General features: G+C 40.6%; 1 protein-coding gene across 2 annotated transcripts in view; it reads right to left on the bottom strand.

Annotated features, from left to right (window-relative positions):
- Window positions 1-13097, bottom strand: part of LOC134338024 (chromodomain-helicase-DNA-binding protein 5-like) — a 104119-nt gene extending 91022 nt beyond the window's left edge. For both annotated transcript variants that reach the window (XM_063033531.1, XM_063033533.1), the window contains exon 1: window positions 12734-13097. In XM_063033531.1, the coding sequence (XP_062889601.1) occupies window positions 12734-12794 (61 nt within the window). In that variant the 5' untranslated portion in view covers window positions 12795-13097. The remainder of the gene's footprint in view (window positions 1-12733) is intronic.
- Between the last annotated feature and the right edge of the window lie 6490 nt (window positions 13098-19587).

Below are 19587 nucleotides of genomic sequence, written 5' to 3'. Positions count from 1 at the left end.
CAGGTCTGGGTGAGCATGTGGTCAAAGAGTTGGAGGGGATAGAAAGATTACAGAAGGTGAGTAGTGAGAGAGGATTCCACTGAACACCTGAAGGGAAGATTTAAACTTCTTCAGGCTGGGCATTGCTAGAAGAGGGTTCACAGTGTAGAAGTCGAATCACAAACACAAGAAAGCTCCCTTGCCTGCTCGGTGTGTTTCAAGGACTGGGTGTTGTATTAATTGGGAATTGCTGAGGAGGCCAGATTGCCAAATTGAGGGGGGGGGGGAGGGGCAGGGGAGGAATGGCATGGACAAACAGTCAGTACTGATACAAACAGAAAGGTAACTGACACTGATAAATTCAACATTCAATACCACAGGCTACAATGTGCCTAAGCAAAAACTGAGGTGATATTAATTAGCTCACATTGAGCCTCATTGTAACTGCAACCTGATTGCCACAAACCACAAAGTCACAGTGGGAGTGGGACAGTGAATTAAAACGATAAACTCAGGTTTGAGAGAAGATACCCACAGAGTAATTCTCCAAACTGTTCTTAGTTTCTCCAATACAGACGAGACACATTAAGAACATCGAATACAGTAGACTAGACTGGAAGTGGAAATGGATCACTGATTCAACTGAACCGCAATCTAACTTGGTTAATCTTGTGAGCAAAGTCACCTCACATGCCATGAAAACAAACCCAAACATACCCATTTTAGCACAAAGATTCAGTGTAGATTTCAAGTACTTCATTAACAGAGTAGCAAGCTACCATCAGATGGAGCTGTTCAAATTCAGTGTTCCAAATACAAAGTAACACTCTTATTCAAAGTTAGCTGCAACTACTTCATGACATAATATGCATTGTATTCATATTTTGCAATCAATGAGAACTTAGAAAGCTAGAGGGCTATAGGTAACCCTAGGTGATTTCTAAAGTAAGTACATGTTCGGCACAGCGTTGTGGGCCAAAGGGCTTGTATTGTGCTGTAGGTTTTCTATGTTTCTAATTAGAGTATTCTTTGCAATGAGAGTATAGACTTTTAAACTACATATATTTTACTCTCCATGACAGCTATTCCCAGAAATAGGTTAGATATACTGTATAAAGTTCTTTCTGTACTGTCCCATCAAACATCCTTAGAGTATCACAGTAAAAGTTGAATACAAAGTATTCCTGAGTCAAACCTCGCAGGGAAGACAGTAGCAAAAAGATACAGAGTAAAGCCTCACTTTATCCCAGGGTTGATACAGCACAGATTAAAGGTCTTTCCACAATATTCCACCACACATTGATGAGCCAAATGGCCAATTCTGCTCTTATGTCTTACGGTCTTCCATTCCCAGGGTGGGTACCAAACCCTAGGCTTAGCCCTCACTGCGCAAAGATCTCAGGCAAGCCTTTGGCACAGTACTGTAGTAATTTTATGTATTGCACTGTGCTGCTGCTGCAAAAAAAACAAATTTCATGATATATGTGAGTGACGACGAACCTAATTCTGATATGGTTTTCTATTGTTGACAGAGAGTGGGAAGGGAGCAGGGAGAGGGGAATCACAGTTTGGAAAAGGGGAAGAGGAGGGGAGGGAGTAGGAAGTACCAGACAGAATTTGTAACGATCAATAAACCAATTGTTTAAAGTCAAATCAGTGAATCTGCACCCTCACCCCCCTCCCAGCCCGGCATTCCTCCTCTGCCACCTGTCCCACACCCCGCTCCTGGCTCTCCACCATTCCCAATCTTTGCTCTGGCCAGATTTACAAACTCTCCGCTCCACAGTGACAAATACAGTACTGTGCAGAAGTTATAGGCACCCTAGCCATATATATATGTCCCTAAGTCTTTTGCACAGTACTGTAGCTCCTAAGAAGAGAGCATAATTGATGGGCTGTGTAAACTCCATATTCCCAATCAATTCTCCTCAGTGGAATTCACAGCAAGATTTCCATTCTTAAGTATTCAATATTCCTTCATGAATATTCTTGGCTAATTAAAGAAATGAATGAATCCTGAACACTTTGCCTCTCAAACTAACTGAATTTCTTCCCTTGTTGGGACTTAAGGACCCAAGTTATAGGGAAGGGCTGAACAGGTTAGGACTTTACTCACTGGAGCAGGAGATCTTATAGAGGTATACAAAACTATGAAGGGTATAGTCAGGGTGAATGCGTGCAGGCTCGTTCCCCGTAGCTTGGATGAGACTAGAGCTAGAGGTCATAAGTTTAAGGTGAAAAGTAAAATATTTAAGCGGAAACTTCTTTACTCAGTGGGTGTTGCGAGTTGCCAGTGGAAGTGGCAGATACAGGTTCAATTGTAACATTTACGAGAGGTTTAGATAGGCACATGGATGGGAGGGTTTACAGGGATATGGTCTGGGCACAGATAGATGGGACTAGCAAAAGATCAGACAAGACTAGATGGGCCAAGGGACCTGTTTCTCCATTGCAGTACTTCCTGACTCTAAACCTTTATAGCCTGCATATCTCAGAGTAGTATATGGTGGCAAATGCAGTTATGTCCTTTGAAATTTAAATTGAACTTTGAAACCCAATGGTAATCTTGATAAAGTCAGTAGGCAGCTTGGAACTCAAAATTCTCCTTTAAAGTATTTTTAATTTGCTCACACATGCAATGTGGATGCCAATGACTTGGCCACTATTTATCGTACAACTCAACTAACCCCTGATCTGAATGGGCCCGTTTACAGGGCTGCAAGCCTGAAGTCCTCTGTGGCTAAGCAAGTAAAGATGGCAAATCTCCTTTCCTAAAGGAGTTGTGTTTTTACAACAATCCATTGCTTTCATAATTAGCATTACTGAGTCTGGTATTTTAACATCAAGCAATGCTACAAATTTAAGGAGAACATTCAGCTTTCAACTCCTTGAGGGGAGACTTCACTCTGACAACAGACAAAAATGCCCTCCACTCTCTGTGTCAGGCTTGCCAAATCTCTGGGAAACCAGATCTACTTTACCAGATCATTCACATCTTCAACTTTTAAGTTACCTTAAGGTTTCCCAGCTGTTGCAAAGAATTCCAAACTTCAAAGTAACTTCATTATCAAAGTGTATACAGTATATGTCACCATATACTAACTTAAGATCCGTTTTCTTACAGCCATTCACAGTCAGACAGAGAAATCCAATAGAATCAATGACACAAAGACCGATGAAAGTCAATGTGCAAAAGACAAACTGTGCTGAGGACATGATTTGTGGAATCTTTGAAAGTGGGCCCAGCAGTTGCTACAATAACTTATGCTATTGAATCAACAGTCCAGGCTCTGAATGCTAGTCCTATAGCTTCATCTAACTGTTATTAGTACCCTTGTGTTCTGCAACTGTAGCAATCCGTAGATTAATAACGCTTTTAAATTTAAATACCCAGGTATCAAGTAACTCCATACAAAGAGGCAAGTAGGGATGGAGGTGAAAGAACATTAACAGAACAGAATTCATCTTGGTTGTAGCCAGTGGTAGACCATATCACATTGAGGTGAATCCTCAATTAACACTAGACAAATCTCTCAAGATTATAACTACCTGTGAAGCTGTTTGCTGGTGCATCACTGCAAGGCTGAACTATGTTTATTCTGCGCCGCTATCACAGATTCGTTTAGCAATTGATCCCTCTAAATGGCCAAGGCTAATACCGCAAATTGCTGCTGGATTTCAACGGCTGTGCTTTATCTCATTGCTGCCCAATGTAATTAACCAAATATGCCCAAGTTGTACTCCAGACCATATTGATCAGTAAATAAATCTTCATCACCTTCAGTCATATGATTGCAATTTACTTGTGAGCTGTAGCATTTTTTAAAAACATATCTTGGCAAGATGGTGAGACAGGAGAATATGTTTTGATCATTATGGGTTTTATTTCCTTCGGTACTGCTCATTGGTCATCTGCTAAAATGGTGCGTTTCAGAAGTGAAAACACCAGATGTCAGTGCCATGGAAACAACATCACATGGGATGGAATGGGGAGTGGTTTTGATGGTTAACGTGACCAATTGCAGTGACATTTCAGGTTGTACAGGACAGTAACCCAACCAGTATCAGTCAGCTCCAACACAATGGGAGAGATTGGACAACTACAATCTGGATAGAAACCAGATCGGGGAAATGGGATAAGGACAAAAGGGAAAGAGCAGAGGGAGCAGGAGCAAAAGGAGAGGAGGAAAACAATTAGGCTGTCACCAGTCAACAAGTTAAAAAGTGTTAAATTTATACAGAATCTTTTGATACTTCTAAAACACGGAATGAAGACTGAAGCTGTAGATAGAGCAAGAAGTCAACGTACTGCAGATAGCTTCTCAAGTCTACTATCCATTTTAGCCAGACTGAAAACATAGAATAAACTCTCCTTAGGCAGAGAATGTGACTGTTGTTAAATTAAACTCATAAAATCTGGTCAGCGGTACAGGCAGTATTGGGGTGGGATTCACATGTATGTGGAAAGGTTGGTAAGGGCATTTTTCTACTTTGATACCCTAGGCCATGGTTTCCTGGTATTTTTAAGAAGATAACCAAGAGCAGCACACACAAATTCCTGGAGGAACTCAGCAGGTCAGGCAGCATCCATGGAGAGGATTAAACAGATAATGTTCCAGGCCGAGACCCTTCGTCAGGACAGATGATCAAGAATTTGACAAATGGGCACCCAATGACAGTGAAGGTGCCAATGCTGGTCCTCCTAGGCAAAGTGGTGTTGTGGAAGAGCATGGAAGGATAATCAGAACCATTTAAAAATAAAGCGTTTACAACAATTACAATGAAGAAAATGCTGTTCATTGCTACTTAGCCAGAACAGTTAGAGTGAAGACACTCAAGGTCATTGACAAGCAAGGACCATGTATTAGCACGTTCAAAGACCCTTTTCATCACAGTATTGAGAATGATGAGACTGGTGGGTCTCGGCCTGAAACGTCGACTGCGCCTCTTCCTATAGATGCTGCTTGGCCTGCTGCATTCACCAGCAACTTTGATGTATGGTGGTTATTAACTTGCTGGCCTGATTTTGTTGACAAGACTTGGTTGGACAAGTTTCCATATTGTGGGACAGATCCCAACGTTGCAGTGTACTGGAACAATTCAGAGAGCTGCTCGGCTGGCTCCAGGGGATAGCTTCGACAATGCATCTGGGATATTGTCAGAGCAAATAGCTTGTGTACAGCCACTTCTTGAGAGCAGGAGTGAATCAACTGGCTTCTGTGACAAAGAGCAGGTCAGCAGCCACAAAGGATGTTGTACTTTGTACATGGGTGCAAACGCTTCACCGACCCTCGGTGGCCACTTTATTAGGTACACATACATCTGTTATTAATACAGGTATCAAAATCAGCCAATCATGTCGCATCAACTCAATGGGTAAAAGCATGCAGGCATGGTCAAGAGTTCAGTTGTTGTTCAGGCCAAACATCAGAATGGGGAAGAAATGTGATCTAAGTGACTTTGATTGTTGGCACCGGACAGGATGGCTTGATTATCTCAAAAACTGTTGATCTCTTGAGATTTTCAGTCTTCAGGGTTTACGGAGAATGGTGCAAAAGAAAACATCTAGTTCTGTGGGCAAAGAGGCCTTGTTGATGAGAGAGGTGAGAGGAGAATGGTCAGACTGATTCAAGCTGACAGGAAGGTGACAGTAACTTAAATAACCACATGTTACAACGGTGGTGTGGAGGAGAGCACCTCTGAATGCACAACACGTTGAACCTTGAACTGGCTGGGCTACAGCATCAGAAGGCCACGAACGTGCACTAAGTGGCCACTTTATTAGGTACAGGGGGTAGCCAATAAAGTAGCCATTGCGTACAGGTCTTCTGAACTTGGCTCCTGGGCCTGCTGTCATTACGTTCAAGGGTGTTCATGGTGCTTCCTCCCACCTGCATCAACCCCAATAGGACATTTCAACTGTCCACCACCATCACTGATGAAGTGGGACTCCAGAGCTTTGATCTAATATATAGCTCCATCAACTGCCTGCAGCTTTTGTCTGAAGTGCACACCATCCTGTGTTATAGTTTCAGGTTCACTCCTCGTTCCCTGTTGTTTCTGTCATGCCCCCGCTGCCCCTTCACGAACGAGGTTTGAAGGTACTTGTAAAGCAAGAGATATGCCAGGCCCTGAGGTTAGTGCTTGTGGTGGAGTACCGTATTGGTGCTAATGAACAATACAGTAGCTCACGGATGCCCAGTTTGAGCTCTTGGATCTATTTTCAACCATTCCCACTTAAAGTGGCGGTAGCTCCACACACAATACTGGAGAAACCCAGCAAGTCAGGCAGCATCTATGGAGAGGAGACAATGTTTCAGGTCGAGACCCTTCATCAGGATTCTAAAGGAATGGGGAAAAGAAGCTAGAATAAAGGTGGTATGAGAAGGTAAGGAGCACCAGCTGGCTGGAGATAGGTGAAACCAGGTGGCGGGGGGCAAGGTGGAATGAAGTAAGAAGCTGGGAGGCAAAAGGTGAAAGAGCTGAAGGAGGAAGTAGTCAGTGCTCTTTGTGTGAAGGCCAGAAATTTTCTCCATAAGGACTGTGGTCCCTCCTGTCAATGCTCGAATGGAAAGATGCATCCACGACAGATAATTCGGCAAAGGTGAGATCAAATATGTTCACCTCCAGTGCAGGATTTCTCATGAGCTGATCAAGTTTGGCAAGTTGGAGTCATACAACATAGGAACAGATTCTCTAGCCTATTACATCCATGTTAGTAATTGTACTTAATTATCTACATTTGGTCCATGGCCTTCTCTGCATTGGTAATTCAAATGCTTGTCTAGATGCTTCTGAGATGTACTTCAGAATCCAGCCAACTTCCTGACAGTCAACATTAGGTGGCAAGACTACGAGGTTCCCTATCCAAAGTGTGCTGCTGTGAGTGACCCTTCTGATGTGTAAGAAAATGGATCCATCAGGCAGATGAAATCAGCAAGAGAGCTCCTTGCCTGAGCTCACTTAAGGATAAAACGTTATGGATCTGGAGTCATTGTTGGAGCAACCCAGAGCTGCTCTGGCACCAAGGATGGGAATGAACATAACTGAGAACAAACTCTGAGAGAGCTAAAAGCTGTAATTCCAAGTGTGGCTGCGTCAGAACATTGTTTGAATAATCTGTGAAATAACTCTAGTTATGCACATCCCCAGAAGTTCACATGGGAGTCTTTACAGATGTAACTGGCTAAATGTGCCTTTGCCATATCTAAATCCAATGTCCAATTCATCAAAAGCTATTCCTTATGCTTTGTCACAGCATTTTGATAGACTTGAGTGGCTTGATGTGCCATGTTATGAGGCCCGAATTGCTTCAGATCTGGGTTCTCATAATGTCAGATTTCCTTCAATGCGGGACATGAGCAAATCAGGTCAGTTTTTACAATACTGCAGTAATTTCATGGTGATGGTGACTAATACTATATTTTCCTCGAGATCAGAGTTTCCAAACCATTTTTATGCCATGGACCCCTACCATTAACCGTGGGGTCTGTGGACACCATGTTGGGAACCCCTGTTCTAGATTATTTCATTAATTGAATTTAAATTAGCCAGCTTTCTTCGTGGAATATGAACCACAATGCTGCTGCTCAGAACAAGGTCTAGCAATGTACCTAGGGCCATGGTACACCCAGGAACAACATAAACACTAGAGTTCACGGCACTCAGCCCCTCCACAGCTAACCTCGGCTCCATATTCTCACTTATCCACAATAACTCTTCACCGCCTTGCTTATAAGCAACCTGTCTACCTCTAAAAAGATTCTTCTTCCATTAATCTACGAGGAAGGGAGATTCAAAGATTCACAAACTGCAGAGAAAAGTAGCTTTTTTTCTGTCATAAAGAGGTGACACCTTACCTATAAATAGTGACCCCCTACTCTGAGATAATCCCAGAAGAGAAAAGATCCTCTCCACATCCACCGTGTCAACACTCCCCAGGACCTTATGCTCCCATCAGGAGAAAAAATACAATACATTGTTGTCTAGATACGGTCTCACATTGGTGGTTTTATCTAAATGAGGAATAACCTTTCTGCTGTTAAGGTTCATTAGTCAATCTGTGCAGGACAAAGGTTACATCGACAGCTATAAAGAACAAAAATATAGGCACAGAAGCAGATGGTTTAATTCCCCAAACCTGTTGCATCATTCAATGAGATATTTGTCGATTTGTAACCCAAGTCTATACAGTATAGTCATCTTTATCTCATTCTGCTCATTATCTGAGGTTGGAATATAATACTCAAAATACATTAAGCTTTTGAATTTCTATAATTTCTAGTTCTTCACTATTAATAAAGCACTCTGATCAACCCTGTTTGATCCTTAAAGTGGATGACCTCTCACCCACCCACAATTTGCCAGTTTTGCTCATTTGCTTAACGGACAGTGCATCTTTGAAAATTTAATACTTGCTTATACCTGCTCATAATGCCGTCTACCTTTCTGTTGTTGGTAAACTTGTTTATGAGATTCTTTTACAAGCACAGAATTCTGTAGGTCAGAAGGATAAATAATCCACATACTTCACAAAGGCCAGTGTAATTCCCACAGATATAAATGAAAAATACCTACAAGTGCAGAACTAGTGTGCAAAGCCAATGTGAGTGGAAATTAAAACCAGCAGGATGTATATGTATCAAGATAAAACAGGAGAATGCTGTTCCGAAGAGTTAACAGTCAAAATGTTCAGGGTAGCAGTTAACACTGGGTATACTTCTGACTAAACATGACTCATAGTGTTAGTTATTGGTCAGTGAATGACACTGTTGCCTCCATGTCAGAAAATGGTGGCTTTGAGTTGTCCACTCCAAAGTTCTGGGCAAAAACTCCAACCTGGCTCTTTCATGCAGTAGGCACCGAGCTGTTAGACCAACCCATGTTTGAATGAGATATTAAACTGAGGCCCGAATGTCCCTGTTCAAATAGAGCAAACCTAATGGCAATTATTTGAGGAGCAGACATTCTATTGAAGCAAAGGCAAAATGGTCAGGCAGCATCTGTGGAGAGAGATAACCTTTTTCAAGAAGAGATAAACCAATTAAAGGTCACAGCTCAGAGCATTAAGAACACCCATAGATGCTGCCGGGCCTGCCAAATGCTTCCAAACGTGTTTTGAAAAGTTATCCCTGACGTCCTTGTCAATGCTGATGTCTCCAATAACTTTGCACAAAAACACTATCAATTCATTGTCACAATGAATTACCTGACTCTTCTCCGAGCCAATTGCCTACCACATTTCCTCATATCCCAGCTAAACTTCAAAAGAATTTCACAGGCTACAAATCATCCTGGGGCATTCAGAGATATTTGTGGTAATAGATTTGATTTCCATTGTTCCCTAGATTTTGAAGAGGTCCCTGCAGATTGGCAAACTACAAATACAATATCATTTTCCAAAAAGGGAATGAGAAAGATAGCAAGAAGCAATAGGCCAGATAGCAAAAATATTAGATCCCATTTTAAAGGAAGTACTAAAAGGGCACATAGGAAGTTATAATATGGTTAATCAGAGGAAACGTGATCTTCTACCAGGTTAGTTAAAGGGGATCTAATAGCTGTAGTGCATTTGGTTTTCCAAAAGGAATCACACAAAAGGTGACACCACAAAAACTGAAAATAACATTAACATGGATAGAAAATTGGTTAACGGACAGTTAACAGGAAGTACAGATTATGGGTCATCTTCAGGTTGATAAATGGCAAAGGACAGAGTACTTTAGCAATTTCCAATCTGAGTTATGGATGGACAAAGGGGGCAAGTGTATTTTATACAAGTTTACTAATGCAAAAATTGGTAGGAAAGCAAGAAAATAAAGAATGTAAAATTATCCACTTGTTTGATAATTTGCTGGAAAAACTGATATTTTAAACTTTGTGTGATTAATGAATGCTGATGCAAAACAAAAATGTGTCCTCATACAAGAAATGTTAGCACACAGGTACAGTAATAACAGAGAAAAGCAAACAGAATGCAGGCCTTTTCTACAATGGGGATGGACTACAAGAGTTATAGGTATAAGAGTAAAAAAAAGTATAAAGGTCTTTTTCTGTTGTGCAGGACTTTGGTGTTGCCAGCTCTAAGAAAAGGTTACAGTGTGCCCAGAGGAAAATGAATCCTGGAATAAGAGGGTCAACATATGAGAAGTGTGTGATGGCTCTGGGCCTGTACTTGTTGGAGTTTAGAAGAATGCAGTGGGGGGGGGGGAGGAGGATTCTCATTGACACCCACCAAATGTTGAAAGGCCTAGACAGAATGGATGTGAAGAGGATGGCTCCAATAGTGAGACATTCAAGGATTAGAGGACACAGCCTCAGAGTAGAAGGACTTCCTTTTACAGCGGAGATGAGGAGGAATTTCTTTATCGAAAGGGTAGTGAATTTGTGGAGCTCATTGTCATAGATGGCTGTGGAGGCAAAGTCAATTGGCATATTTAAAGCAGAGTTGATAGAGCCTCAAAGATTTCGGGGAGAAGGCAGGAGAATGGGTTTGAGAAGGAAAGTAAGTCATCCATAATTGAATGGTGGAGAAGACTTGATGGAATGGATGGTTTAATTTTACTCTATGTCTTATGGTGTACTGCAGACAATTTTAGTCTCTACTTAAGGATATAGTTGCACTGGAATCTGTGTGGGAAGAATGAGTCCTCTGGGCCTATCTCTCTCAAGTTTGCAAAGAATAAGAGGCAGGATTCTAAGGGATCTGATATATTAGCTGCTGCAAGGATGTTTCGCCTATAAGGAAAATACTCATTTAAGATGAAGAAAGTTTTCTTTGTGTCTACCATTATCAATGTTACGACATTCTTGCCCAGAGAGCTGACGTAATTATGTACCAAGACGTTTTTTGTGACTGGCGGAATCAAGGGTAAACACGGGGCCGGCAGGAAAGTGGAGCTAAAGTCACTATAAGAACGCACGTAATATTCCTGAAAGACAGAGTAAACTTGAGGAATAATACCGCAAACACGAGAAAATCTGCAGATGCTGGAAATCCAAAGCAACACGCAAAATGCTGGAGGAACTTCTGCCTTTAGTCAGAAGTTCAGCCTGACTTCTCCCCTTCTTTTCCAGACCTGAAGAAGGGCCTCGGCCCGAAACGTCGACCGTTCACTCTTTCCCAAAGATGTTGCCTGGCCTGCTGAATTCCCCCAGCATTTTGTGTGTGTTGCTTGGGGAATAATATGATCTGTTTCTATGTCCTCGTCCGTGTACATATGGTGTGTGGGTGTGGGGATGTCCTCCATGCAGTCGCGCATCTGGACATATCATTCATGGCAACTGGTTCTAAATAAAGCAGACGCTTGGGCGAAATATTAACGAAGATCTTATCACCATCAGTGAAGAGTGAAAATAAAAAAGGAAATTTAGCAGGAATGTAACATCCACTGACAGGCAATGGTGTCAAGCAACAGGAGTAATCCTGAGCGATGAAACATCTGAAACAAAAGATTTTTTTCTCTCTCTGCCTTTTGCATATGCAGTAAGTAATTGCTACATTCAGTGCCGCTCAACCTAACCTATCCGATGTCTGCGACTGACCTATCACAAAGCTGGGCAATACTCTCCGGGCCAATGGGAAGGCAAAGATGGAGGCGGGGCTCCAAACATCAGCAGGGTAGGCTGCAGCCGGCTTTGTGACGTCATAATGAGCCTGCTTTGAATAACATTTGTACTTCACGGGAGAGATGGAGAGATGGGCAGCTAATGGGGCAAATTAGACCACAAATCATTGAATGCAAACCCCAAACTTTTACCCACCCCAGAAATGTCACTTACAAAACTTTTAAAAAAACTACAGTTTCTGCCTCAAAATGCAATGCAAGGATTAGTAACTAGCGGTGCGATATTTCAACATTAAAGCATTCCTCCAAAAAAACATTACTCCTACTCTGAAATTGCCCCCCTCTTTCATGTATCCAGCAAATGCAACAAGTAAAAGATCACTAAAATTAAAACCCGTGTTGAGATTAATCATTTGCATCTTGAGACTAAAAACAACAATGTTTTCAGACAGGCATGTATCCAGTGTGAAAATTGCAGCAAATGTCATCGCAATGTTAATTTATAATTATTGGTGGGGATGGCTATTAAAAACAAGATCACAGGTTGGTGTATTATAAAAAGCAATTACATTGCAATTTAGATATGAATACTGTTTGCTCTATTGATTTATCAATTTTTAAAATAAACATGCAGAATTTCAGAAAAAAATACGCAGATATTATATCATGAACTCCGGTTTGGTGAACTGTCCCCGTTTCTTTGTTAATATTCAACGGACTACTTTAACGGCCACTTTCTATTTTAAAGGCGCGGATAAGAATATTTTTCTAAAATTAGCAGAAACAAAAGATCAGTCTTGCGTTTGCATCAACCCTTTACTGGCTCCAGACCCCTGTCTGTCATCGGTTCGCATCGAGCACAAAGTGCCGGCGGCGGCTGTAAGGGAGCGGAGGCCGACAAAAAAAACTTGCAAATTAGACCGAGGAAAAGCCCCCCGAATCGCGGCTTCCCGCGGCCCTGACTCCCGCTCAAGCTCCTCCATACACTTTCTGCAGACACTCCGGGCTTGACCAAACCCTAAAGTTGCCGGTATTCCACTGCGGAGCTGTAGTTTCTTTCAGAAATATATGTTCTTATTTACATGTAGAATATAAAAGGGGCTGTTGCCTGGCTATTACTCTAATCTTTTTGCGCCAACAACTTGAGCATGAAAATGATTATTAATGAGAACCTCATCAGCACCTACCTGGGGCTCCCTCATCGTTTTCCATCCCGTCCTCCTCATTGCCAAAAGATGCCGGCATCATTGAATGTTAAGTTATATATATATATTTGTATTTGAAGAGAAATGAAGGTGTTGGAGGGGGTGGTCACAGAAAATTTACATTAATAAATATCCTGAAAAGGAAACATACATTTAAAGGAAGGAAATGCAAATAAGGAGGCTCTTTTTTTTAAAAAAAAACAACTAAATGAATAAAAGACAGGAGGGAGCTCTTGTTGGATATTTTAAGAAGGACAGAAGCGGATGGAGTGACTATATTGACAGATTTGTCAGGGTGAGGTGGAAAAATGGCCGCCACACACCAACAAAAAAAAATCTCCTCAGCCCCCCGGCTGAAAATAATCCAAAAAAAGAGACAGAAAGAGGGGAGAGAAAAAATTGGAACGCACATGCCCAGTTGTGACGTTTCGTCTGGTTGCCCCGGTAACCATGCATCCCATAATTATCCCTAACCTGCTAGTTATGGTAGTAGTTAACCAGTTTTTGGTGCTGGTAGAGTCTGTTGTTTGGAATGGGGGAAGGGAGAAAGTTTTCGTGTCTCTTTCCATTACTAATGAAATTTCCCCTAATTACTTTGAACTTGTTGTGGACACATTTCTATTTAAATATATAAAATGTTTAAAAATATAGAGCCAATACTGGTTCTATAAATAAATTTTAAAATGCACCATGCAATCATCTGAATTCATCTTTCTGCAAAACTGTTGCCAGATTTTTTGACAAATCAGTGAGTGAATTTTCTCAGATAAAATATTGAGAGGGTAGGAGTCACAGAACACAGAAAATTCTATCATTAGCTAAATGAGATTGTTTTCTCTGCAGTTTATCCTATAAAATTATCATTGCTACCGCCCAAAATAAAACATATGATATTTACTTTTGTAACTTTGGCACATGATAATGTTGCAATGTTAACCGATACTTTTGGTATACCTTACTGAATTACTTAACCAAAATGTTCAATGCATTTGATACAGAATAGATAATTACGGAATCTTAATCTACAGTTTATCACAGGAAAATACCACCGGTATTTATGAGGATAAGCTTTACAGTGCAAGGTCATTGAACCCAGCAATTCACTGCCCGTCACTAACCTTCCATGCTTTTGCTCTCTAGGACTTACTTGTGTACTTTTTTGGTAATTATTCCACAATTCATTTTACCCAATGCATCTAAATGTTTAACTGCCTTTTCACTTTACCCTGAATTTTCTCAGCTTTACCTCTTTGCTTTTTGATAGTTAAGACCCAGGTTACAGTGAACATTCTTTTTCATTGTTTAACTGAGGTTAAAGGAGGAATTCCGCGAGCTGTTTATCCACTCTCAGATTTCCAGTGAATAAAAAGAGAAACACTGTGAAAGGCTTTTTTCCCCCCTTTTTTCTTCCCTGGAAGGTTTATATAAAGGTATTTTTATACAATGATACATCTCCAGCAGGGTTCTGAACACTGGGAAATAGGAGAGTTGTGTGTCAGCTGTAGAAATGTTTAAACCTCACACCATTCATGAAAGGTAATTTAGATTTTAAATCAGTATGATATAGAACAGTTAGGCTGATCACACTTGTACAAACTCATCACCTACAATCAGGTACACAGAATGTAACGAAAATTGAAAAGATACACTTCAAATCTGTCAAGCAACTGAATGATATACATTTGTAATGATTTTGATTTATATTTGCTGCACCCTTAATAAAAAGGTACAATAACAAGATGCTGGAGGAATTCAGCAGGTCAGACAGCATCTGTGGGGGTAGGATAGTCGATGCTTTGGATTGAAACCAGAATGCCCAGTCCAGGTGAAGTTTCTTGATCCGAAACATCAACCATCCATTTGGCTACATAGGTGCTGAATTCCTACAACATCTTGCTTGTTGCTCCAGATTACAACATGTGTAATCTTTGTGGCTCTAAAAAGGTATATTTGTTGGTCTTTTTTGCTTAATGGCCTGAAGTAACTCAACTTCTCGATGGATTCTGCAAGGAAAAAGTAATTGGAAGACAAAGATTTAGATATGCATCTTGCCCTGCTCCAACATTTCAGATTTTGTTAATTTTATTTCTTTATTACAATATGTATGTTAAATTGACATTGTTGAATGCATAGAGATTCACTGCAGCTACAAACAGTACGTATTAAAGATCTGCATTTCTATACCCCAACAGAATTCCCAGGCAATGTCAGTGCTGTGCACGTGCCTTGGAGTGTTCACTCATTGTTAGTATCCTGTGGGATTTGGCTACGATCAGTTCTTCTGGCATTTTCTTTATTTGGAATTAGCATTTGTTGCAGGTTGTTGGCAAGACAATAACCCATCTTTAAAGCAAAACTCTTTTCCTCAGATTCAACTAACCCTATTATGTTTCAATTCCCAATTATATAATCTACAACAGGGGTTCCCAACCTTTTTTATGCCATGGACCCCTACCATTGACAATCAACCTTTGACTAGTCCTCCAACCATTGCATTCCAGAGGAAACAGCAATTTAGAATGCATTTGCTGAGGGATTTTTAAAAAATGAAAGTCTCCATGAAAGTTTTATACTGAATTGTTATTTGTAATTTATAGTCAAATCACTAAACAGAACCTAGCTGTATACAGTGTTAGTTCTGATTGCACTTAATTGTCTTAAAAGGTCATTTGGCTTTTAGATCTACATAAATGGGTTTTAGAGCATGGGTTGTAGGTAAAAGCTCTGACACATTAAGTTAACTGAGTCAGTCAAATCTCTTGACTGGAATAGGTAAACAACAAAACCCAGAGCGTTGCTCTTACTTTCAAGCAGTGAATCCCAAACACATGCAACAATCTAGGGCTGAGATCACAGTTTTTACTGCATTCTGTGGAGAAAATGAGCTTGCATCCTATATATTTATTTGATCATCACAATCTGACAAGGGTCTGTCTTCCTTCATTCCCATGCGAGCATCCAGGTTTTGATGGGACATCACATGATCAGATCCTGTAGCAGGAAAAATCGAGACAACACCCACAAACTACACTCAGGTCAGTTATCTGGAGATACCTGAAAGACAATGAAAATGATACAAGTCTAACTTATAGCTGTTGGTGTTCACTTGAATTTTCTATGTTCAAAGTAATGTTTTTTTAAAATATATAGAATTTTAGTGGCCATCAGGGAAGGAGGCCATTCAACCCATTAAGTTGTACTGACTTCAAGCAAGAGCGATCCAACTAGTCCTACTTCCCCACCTTCTTTCCTTGCCCCTACTTGTTTTTCTTTCAAGTACCATCAGCTTTCCTTTTAAACTTTGTGAATGAGTCTACTGCTATACCACCCACTACCAGTACATTCTAGATTCTTATGACTTACTGTATAAAACGTTACCTCATGTTATTTTTGACTCTTAGGCTAATCACTTTCATTCTATGACTTCTGGTTCTGGACTTTTCTGACAATGGAAGTTACTTTATACCTAGACCCTTCATGATTTCAAATATCAGCTTCCTTTCCAATCTTATTCATTCCACCTGCAACCCTACCCTAGATGCTCCTAGCTAAGACTTTCAGTTATTTCATAAAATTTGGCGCACAATGCTATATTCCAGTTGTAAATGGTTTGGGATCATGGTGGCTACTTTTGCTCCTGAAATCTATGTGCTTATTTATAAAGTCCAGATTTCCAAGACTTTAACCACTTTATCAATCTGCCTGCCACTTTCAGTGATAACAATCCCAGTGTCCCCTTGCATTGTACCTTGTTTATACCATCTCTCCACGTTCTTCCCAACAAAATCTAGCACTTGGCATCTTTTTCCACCTACCATATATTGGTCATTCAGCCATTCCTTTTACCATTACTATTCCCTTCTGGTGCACTGCACTTTCAAGTTTAGTGTCATCTGCATATTTTGAAACTGTGCTCTTCCACATACAAATTCAAGTCTTTAACACGTGGTTAGAGAAGCAGTCATTCTAATACCAAAGGAGAACTCCACTACATAATTCTCTTGAGCCAAAACACATTTCCTGTCACTTGGCAAATTTTCTAGTCATATTACTCCTCATTTATTTCATGGGCTCCAATCTTGATGTTCCCCCTATATTGTGGCATTGTACTACATGTGTTTACAAAACCCTTATATAAACCACAATCCACTTGACTGTTATATCAAAATTCTTTTAGCTAAAAAAAACTGCTGGAAGAACCTAGCAGATCAAGCTGTATCTGTGGAGGTTTTGGGTGGGATGGAGAGCAAGTAAAATATGGAGCCAGACAGGTAAAATGGAGACTGGGAGGTTTATAAATTCAGCCATATATTGGAGGGATGAAGAGCAGATAGTACCAGGTGGGAAGGGGATACAGGTGAACCAAGGGAGACAAAACCCAGGCATGTGGGTGATGGCCATCTTCCATCAGGTGGTATGGTAGTGTAGCAGTTAGCACAATCACTTTACAGTGCCAGTGATCACCAGTCAGGGTTCGATTCCCGCCGCTGTACGTGAGCAGCCTGTATGTTCTCCCCCATGACCACATTGGTTTCCCCCAGGTGAGCCAATTTCCTCCCACATTCAAAAGACGCATGGTTAGGGTAAGTTGTGGCCATACAATGTTGGCACAAAAAGCATGCTGACACTTGTGGGCTATCCACCAGCACATTCCTGGACTGTGCTGGTTGTTGGCGCAAACGGCGCATTTCACTGTACACGTGATAAAGCTAATCTCTCTTTAAATACACAGGTACTGAGCTCTTCCAACAATTTATTTTTGCTCGGTTCCAACATCTAGTCTCGTCTCTCACCTTTTACATTAACTAATGTTTGCCTTTAGCAAATACATGCTGGCTTTCTCTAATCAATATATAATTGCCCAAGTGACTGCTAATTCTGTCCCTGATTGTCACTTAAAAAATCTTCCTCACTTGTCAGTTTAAACTGGGCTGTTGTTGCTGCATTCCCTCTCACTTTCATTTGGGCAATGGTATAATATTGACAGTTTCCTGTTCTCCCACATGGCAGATAATTGAAACAATTATAACCAATGTCTCTTCAATTCTCATCTTCCCCTTGGCAACCATGGATGCATTCTATATAATTATTTTAAAAGCACATCATATATATAATTCATATATCATATATGACAATCACATTATGTAATAAATAATACAAACTCTGATGGTGTCTCAGCCTGAAACATTGTCTCTCTTCCTCTCCATAGATACTGCCTGACCTACTGAGTTCCTCTAGCATTTTGTATGTGTATTACTCTGGATTTCCAGCATTTGCAAAATCTCTTGTATTCACATATGTAAATATTGTGATGTTACATAAATGGAAGTTACAATCATGCAATAAAATAAAACAATGAACAAAGCACAAAATAAACTGCCCTCATTAGTTTTTATTTTTCAATTTGTTTTTATCCCCATTTTTTTTTAAGGCATCGGTTAGTCTCATGAGACCATGGATTTGCGCCTTGGAAGGTTTCCAGAGTGCAGGCCTGGGCAAGGTTGTATGGAAGACCGGCAGTTGCCCATGCTGCAAGTCTCTCCTCTCCATGCCACCGATGTTGTCAAAGGGAAGGGCACTAGAGCTGATACAGCTTGGCGCCGGTGTCGTCGCAGAGCAATGTGTGGTTAAGTGCCTTGCTCAAGGACACAACAGGTTGCCTCAGCTAAGACTCGAACTAGCGACCTTCAGATCACTAGACCAATGCCTTAACCACTTGGCCACGCACCATCCCCATATTTAATTAAATGTTTTTAAGGGTTCATATTGTAAACTTGTATCACAGAGGCACTCAAGATATTGAATATTTTAAATATTAGAACTATCCTTCCACAGAAACTTCAGCTGCTTTGTTATTCCTTTTAAAAGTTCAGGCAGCTTTCTGGTCTTATTAATCTCATGTCTGTAGTTAAGGCAGAAGTAGAAAATGCACTGCAATCTAATCAGAGCTAAATGATCTCCTCTGCTAAAAATTTGGTCCCACTATTCTGACATTCTACTGTCAGTTAAAATGAACTGGGAGGGATAGAGGATGAAACAGCTTTTCCCAACCGTTTTTATGCCATGAACCCTTACCATTAACCAAGAGGTCCATGGACCCCAGGTAGGGAACCCTTGCGAAGAACATCCATATGTATTGGGAAACTTGTGAAATTGGTGTAGTTGACTGTCAAATTTATTTTAACAGCTCTAAGTTCACGCCCTAACTGTGACACATTGCAGATACCATATGGTCCCCTTTCACACGACAGATTATGTGCAGTCAGCAAAATTGCACAAGATGTAAACACTGCAAAGTAAGAGAGCAACCATGAAATGTGCATTCAAAAAAAAGCTTTTTCTACAGTCCCAGAATTTTTCAAAATTGTTAACAAGTTACAGATAAATAATATCAGCTGTATTATAAAATCCACACCTGCTTATTTGCTCTTGACCAAGAGGAAGCACACTTTCTACCTATTTCTCTACCCAAAAGATTATCATTTTATTTTTTCTACATGCACTTTCTATGCTTGTGTAAATCGTGTGGAGCAGCCAGTAAAGTAGCTACAGGAACCGCTGTAGAAGACCAGTGTTTGGACGTAGACAAACTTTTCTAGCAAGGCTCATTTCTCAGCAGGCAGGAACTGAGCCCTAGCAGATTCTACCTCTCCTTATTCAGAGTTTAGTGGCCAATTATTTTGTTCATTCCCTGTTGATACTTAACTTTAGCCAACAGCTGGGCTCTCCACGAGCTGCAGAGCAGCTTTCTGTGCAGCTGTATCTGAAAAGAAATGTGTTAAGGGTAAAAACTAATTGAGCAGAGTACTGAAAAACAAGTACTTCTTGAACTAGAA

The sequence above is a fragment of the Mobula hypostoma genome, chromosome 25 (genome assembly GCF_963921235.1).
Source record: "Mobula hypostoma chromosome 25, sMobHyp1.1, whole genome shotgun sequence".
In the NCBI taxonomy this organism is placed as follows: domain Eukaryota; kingdom Metazoa; phylum Chordata; class Chondrichthyes; order Myliobatiformes; family Myliobatidae; genus Mobula; species Mobula hypostoma.
Note: the sequence above shows the minus strand (reverse complement) of the source record. Positions and strands in the feature narration are given on the sequence as shown.